Genomic DNA, 6,000 nt, shown 5'->3' on the forward strand with positions numbered 1-6,000 from the left:
CACTGAGGGAACGGGAATTGATGATAACAAGGATGTGGAATTCACTGCTGTTGCCGCAGGGAGACGACAGTAGATCCCAGAAGTGCATGAAGACTCTGTTTGAACGAACATCGATGGGACAGGAAAGACTGATCTCTTTCACACTCATGAACATTGAGAGTGACCTTCTGCGTCAGCTGTCCATTGATGAAATTGTGGATGACTTTGCCAGTCAGAAGGCGCGTCGAGTCAATATGACAAAGTGAACGTCCCACACAGCAGCAGCATGATCTTGTGTATCTGATGATTTTATGAACATCGTTCCACCTGATGTATATTATATTGTTATTTGCAAAAATTCCAACCCCTCCCCCACTCTGTCGACTCTGTACTCTCTGCTCTCTGTTGCTCTCTGCTCTCCACCTTCTCCTACTTCTCACCCAAAATTTTTGGTAAATACGAGGACTAATTGTTCTGTCGGCGAAGCGACGGGCCGGCTCTGTGAGTTAATATATCAATTTAAATTATTCCATGGACTTTAAAATGTCAATTGCGTTGTTCTTCTGGCTTCACTCAGAGACAAAGCTCTGAGCTACTTATACTGCCCACTGTGAAATGGTGGTGCAACATCGGGTGGCATTGGTTCAATTTGTACAACGACAGAGTAAAATATCCTGGATGTGAAATAAAATTTGGTATCAACATTATTCATGCCTGTTCTCCCGTCATTTCAAAAGTGAATGCTGAGGTTTTCAAAGGCAACATGGGAAGTGGCCGCCGTAAAGGGGAGACACACGAACGCACGGACAGACACTATGGTTTGCAACTTATCAAAAATGACTTCCCTTCCAAGGCCAAATAACTTCAACACAGAAAGAGATCATTCAGCAAGTCCAGCCTGTACAATGGTTGCCAACATACGAGGAGAGGAGAGGAGGAGATTGGGACCATACTCTGTGCAGAGCATTGGTGCTGCTTTAGCAGTCTCCTTGGCTATTGGGCACAATCCTGGACGGGTCGCCACTCCGACACAGTATACCAGCATGCTGGCACTCATTATGCCGTCCTCGGAAGGATGACAGGTCGAGTGACCACCACCTGGTATTAATTTAACAGCTGAGTACGATTTGAACTCAGCACCTCAGGATCCAAACCCCACCACCCTAACCATTAAGCCAACAACAAGCATAACATTTGACAGTAGGTCCAGTATGTGCTCTATCCTTTGTAAATGTTTGACATCAAGCAAGGAAGCACCACACACCATGTTTGAAGTCTTTGATTTCACGAATGATTTCGCCGGGGTTGAAACGCCGACCACCTCGACTCAGAACGGACGCTCCAACTGGAACGAACTACATCATCGAGTCCACCGAGAATTAAATTTGAGGTTATTTTGAACCTTTGAAGTTTATTATTCAACGTTCTTTTCAGGTGACAATGCCAAATGGAGGCGTTTCTATCATTAAATGACGACTTTGCACCGCAAGCTTTCTTCAAAGACTTGTTCATATCGGCCACTGTTATAAAGAATGCAGACATGGTTTGTTCAAGTTGGTGATAAACTGAGGGTCATATCTTCATGGAATGTTCAACAAACCAATTCCATGTTGTGTTTATATGTTTAAAATGTATCTAGTTTGTCATCATGCTCTTTTTCTGGTTGAATATTTATCTTTGAATGCGTGCTCAGCTTTTCAAGCACAGTGGCCACCAGAAACGGGAATAAGACGAACCCACGGACAGACACCACGGTTCCAATTTTGTAATTGATGAAGGGTGGAAATTCATAGTTACACTGTCAGGAAGATGGAGCAAGTCGATATTGCAGTGGCACGGAGGAACCTGGTTCAGTTCTTCATGGAGTTTATCAAGAATGACCATCAGACATTCTTGGGCATCATGCTGCTCCCCATCATTGAAGTCGGGGGCCACCTTGCACATCGCCTCCTGTTATGAACAAGGGATTGAATGGACACAAGCTGTTGAACAGGTGGAGCTTATAATTGTTGATGGAATAAGTAATATTTTAATCAATGCCATGTTTTGTACATTAATCTGTATGAATCTGTTATAAATTTGGAACTTTTAATCTAATCACAATGAATATCGAGAACAAGGAAAGATTGCAAACCCTCGTCCAGACTTGTTCCGTGTGGTTTTTTGGTACGTATTCTGTGGACGTTCTCACATTCCAATTGCACATACTTTATAGACGTTCTCACATTCCAATTGTACATACTTTATAGACGTACTCACATCATAATTGCACACACTTTCTCGCTGCACTTGGTTGAAAAAAAAGAGAATGTGTCCGACTGGCTACCACGAGGTGGTGATGGTGGCCAACGTTAGCACATTCTGTGCAGAGAAACAGACAAACGAACAAATGAAAAATCACTCACAGAGCGACACTTGGCAAAATGAAATGGCACTCCGCAGAGCGCAGACCTCCGCCAGGCTAAAGAGTTCACGTTTTGTATCCCACTGATAGCCCAGATCTGGATCCCGACCTGAACCAAAATCGAGACTCTTCATCCTCGTCACACACCCAATGTGTCCACCAAGTTTCGACCGAATCCGTCCTTAACTTGAGATATCATTCATGCTACATCTCGTTTTTGGCCCGATCTCTCAATGGTGAAGAATCACTTGAAAAATTCTCGTATCCGGATCCATATTAGGATTCAGATCTTCATTAAAATTGTGCATTGCTCTTTTTGGTCGGTCACTTTTGCACAAAAAAATTCAGAATGATTGCCTGAAAACTGTGGCCAAAAATCGTGCGAGACACAGACAGACAAACAGATAAACGCTACAGACCAACATACTTGGCAAAAAAATTTTTTGCAAAGTTTCATAGAAACAAACACATGGAACCAAATGCAATACCCTCCACTTTGGTGAAGGTAAAAAGATAACTTGTCGGTGAAAGTGAATGAAAAAACAAAAGGATTCCGAGCTCACCATGAAGTACACTGGATTAACAAAGTAGTCCGTCTTTTTCTTGTTGGTGAACAATTTCAGGACTTTACCATTAACAGAGAACTTGTCCTTGTTCCAAATGGCCGTGAGGAGTTGACTGAAGAACGTTGTTAGGTTTCCAAAGTCATCACTGTCAAAGTTCATTCCTGCCGGAGGTATGACAAAAGAGGACAGTGAACGGAAGAGCAGACAACGACGTTTCCTGATCTTGTTCAGACCTTGCTGTTGTGCTGGGTTTGCTGTGTCACTGGGATCACTGATGAAAATCACCAATCTCCACTCAAATACATTTCAAACTCCACATTGTTGTGAAGAGAAACAAGGGCAAGACCCTGCTTGGTGATGAACTTACCAATAAAGTAGGCCAGCACATCCGGAGTATTGGCCAAACACTGGACCACACAATTCAAGTAGCACAACAGGAACGGATTTTTCAGGCCAATGAAACCGACGGGATAACGGAAGGTGTCATCTTTCATGGATTGATGCTGTAATGCAGAGAGAGGGAGGATAGAAAGAAGGTTGAGTGGAGTGACATTATACATTTATTGTCCTCATTCCCAACACAAGCACAAACTTCATTGTCCTTCCTCTGACAACTGTTTTCTTGTCTATTCCCAACACATTCTACATGTTGTATGGCTGTCACCAAAGATAATTCATTTTTGTGAATACATAATCAAGGCTCGTGCAAGAGTAGAATTAGTACACTGAACGGATCAGGACACAGAGGGACAAAAGAAACAGATGAGAGAGGACGAAGGATTGATGAAATTTCGAAAAACGAAAGATTGGGTGTGTTCGAAAGGGCAGAAAAGATCATGGTTTTGAAATGGGGATGATCTGAGATGGTGGTGAACAGCTGTCCTGAAGACGTGGTGGGAAGATTGAATATAATGTGGAAGTTGGTTCTTGAGGTGGGAGAAAAGAGGCACAAATGAGTGGTGGTGAGCAGTGATCCTGGAATGTGGGTAATTTAATCAGAATGGGGTTGGTGGTTCAATGGACCGTGTTTGCCCTGCAGAATCCTTGAGAGACAAAGCACGGAAGCAGCAGAGGGTGCAAGACCAGAGAGGACACGGTTGAAGAGAGAGAGAGAGAAAGAGAGATCAATGACCTGTGAGTGATGGCGTGGTGATAGACCGTGACACACTGCTTCATCGTGGGAGATTCCAATAACCTTGAAGGCCTTGGGATCTCCCGTGTCAAGGTGAGCAAGGTCTGCGGCAGAGGAGCCAGCCAGAGGAGAGAGCATTACTCCATTAAGCTGTGGAAGGAAGGACTTTCGACGACGGAGGATGCCCAGTCGGCAGCTCGCTTTGCACCCCAACTTTGAAATGTGGTTTGCCCAAGAAAGATCATGGCTGATAGTGAGACCCAGGAGTTTGAATGACCAAACTTCTTCAAGATGATTGTTAAGAAAGTAGATAAGGGAAGGGGGGGTTGGATTGCCAGACAGTCCTTTCTGAAAGAGATGGAGAGAGTGTGAGAATTGTCAGGATTTTAAGAAATATTCCAATAAAGTAGGTCAGCACATCCAGAGTATTGGCCAAACACTGGACCACACAAGTCAAGCCAGAGTCAAGTGTTTGACCAGCTTGTGATTTTCTCATGGTCTGAAGAGATTGAAGAGGTTGCAGCTTGCCTGTATGAAGGATGAGGGATGTCACGGCAGAGGGTGGAGTCAACAGAAAACAAATAAAGAACATTTTCAAGAGAGTCAGAGAGATCATTAAAGATCAGGAATAGGACTGGACCCTTAACACTGCCTTGGGGCACTCCAGTCTTGACAGGGAGAGGAGATGAAAGGATTCCGGGAAGAGCCACACCTTGACTCCGAGAGCAGAGGAAGTCAGTGAGCCATGTGTGGAGTTGGCCTTGGATGTGAGAGGAAGACAGTTTGGAAAGTAAGGCAGGATGCCAGACTGTATTAAAAGCACAAGATTTGTCCAGAGAGACGGCCCTGATCTCACGTCTGACATTGAGGGTCTCTGTCCATTGTTGGAAGAGTAAAATCAGCAAGTCCAAGGTGAAGTGACCTCATCTGCAACAAATTTGTGATGATGAGGTTGTTGGAGAAAACAAAGTATTTCATATCAACTGAGATTGTGGATTCCATGACCTTGATGGTGATTCGAAGTAAGATGAGAGGTCTGTAGTTAAGGGGATCAGTTTTTCCACCTTTTTTATGGAATGCAGTGATGTTGGTGGATTTCGAAGCAGATGAAAGATGACCCAGAGTAAATGATATGGTGAAAATGGCGGATGGAGGATGGGGGAAGAGCAGCAGAGCAGGATTTTAGGACACATGAGATGATGCCATTGGGTCCCATTGCAGAGCCAGAGTCGAGGGTTGAACAACCTTCTCCACCTTCTCAGATGCAAAAGACACAGAGTACAAGCAGTTGGGGACAACAGGGAAGGATGGGTACTGAGTGAGGGGCTGGAGATACAAAATTTCGAAGCAAACACAGAATTGAGGCATTCAGCCTTCTCACAAGCACAGAGAGCTGTGGTGACATTTGAAGTGAGGAAAGGGATGGAGGGGGAGCATCCACCAGATACAGATGGAACAAGACACCACCAGCTTTTAGAGGAGGGAGACAAGTTTGAAATTGCTCACTTTGAAATGACAACTGTTATCTTGATTTTCCCGAAAACATAATCATCAAATACCTTTGGCATGTCCACCATGATCTTCACCTTGTCACCTGGCTCATCACATACATCACCATCACCTTGGATCTGCATGTTTTCTTTCCCAGCAGGTTCTTCGTTATCATTACACACATCTTGACCGTTACCTGCGGATATCAACAACTGTTTCAGGCAAACATTAAAAAAAAATGGTTCAGAGAAGTTTTCCATTGCCAGGATAACATTGACGGTCCCGGTGGGTGTGGAACACTGATTTTCACGTGTTGTGGTCGAACCCATCATCAATTTAAACTTGATATCTGCAGCACAACTTTCCCTTTATCCAGTGACGGCCATATTTTTTGTGACCACCACATGACCTTGACCTTCACCATTTAT

General features: G+C 44.0%; 1 protein-coding gene across 5 annotated transcripts in view; it reads right to left on the reverse strand.

Moving 5' to 3' along the window:
• Positions 1-5,768, reverse strand: part of LOC147019153 (ubiquitin carboxyl-terminal hydrolase 2-like) — a 28,318-nt gene extending 22,550 nt beyond the window's left edge. For 3 of the 5 annotated variants that reach the window (XR_015062650.1, XR_015062648.1, XM_085899464.1), the window contains exons 1-5: positions 5,641-5,768; positions 3,317-3,452; positions 2,947-3,110; positions 2,239-2,340; positions 1,777-1,929 (exon numbers count right to left, since the gene is read on the reverse strand). Coding sequence is in view for 1 of the 5 variants with exons in the window: in XM_085899464.1 (XP_085755590.1) it covers positions 1,777-1,923 (147 nt within the window). In the remaining 4 variants the exon portion in view is untranslated. Of the gene's footprint in view, positions 1-1,776; positions 2,054-2,238; positions 2,341-2,946; positions 3,111-3,316; positions 3,453-5,640 lie in introns of those variants that run through there. The other 2 variants (XR_015062649.1, XR_015062651.1) reach the window with 2 other exon arrangements.
• Between the last annotated feature and the right edge of the window lie 232 nt (positions 5,769-6,000).

The sequence above is a fragment of the Eptatretus burgeri genome, chromosome 10 (assembly GCF_056783735.1).
Source record: "Eptatretus burgeri isolate ZD-2024b chromosome 10, Ebu_testis_v1, whole genome shotgun sequence".
Classification (NCBI taxonomy): Eukaryota; Metazoa; Chordata; class Myxini; order Myxiniformes; family Myxinidae; genus Eptatretus; species Eptatretus burgeri.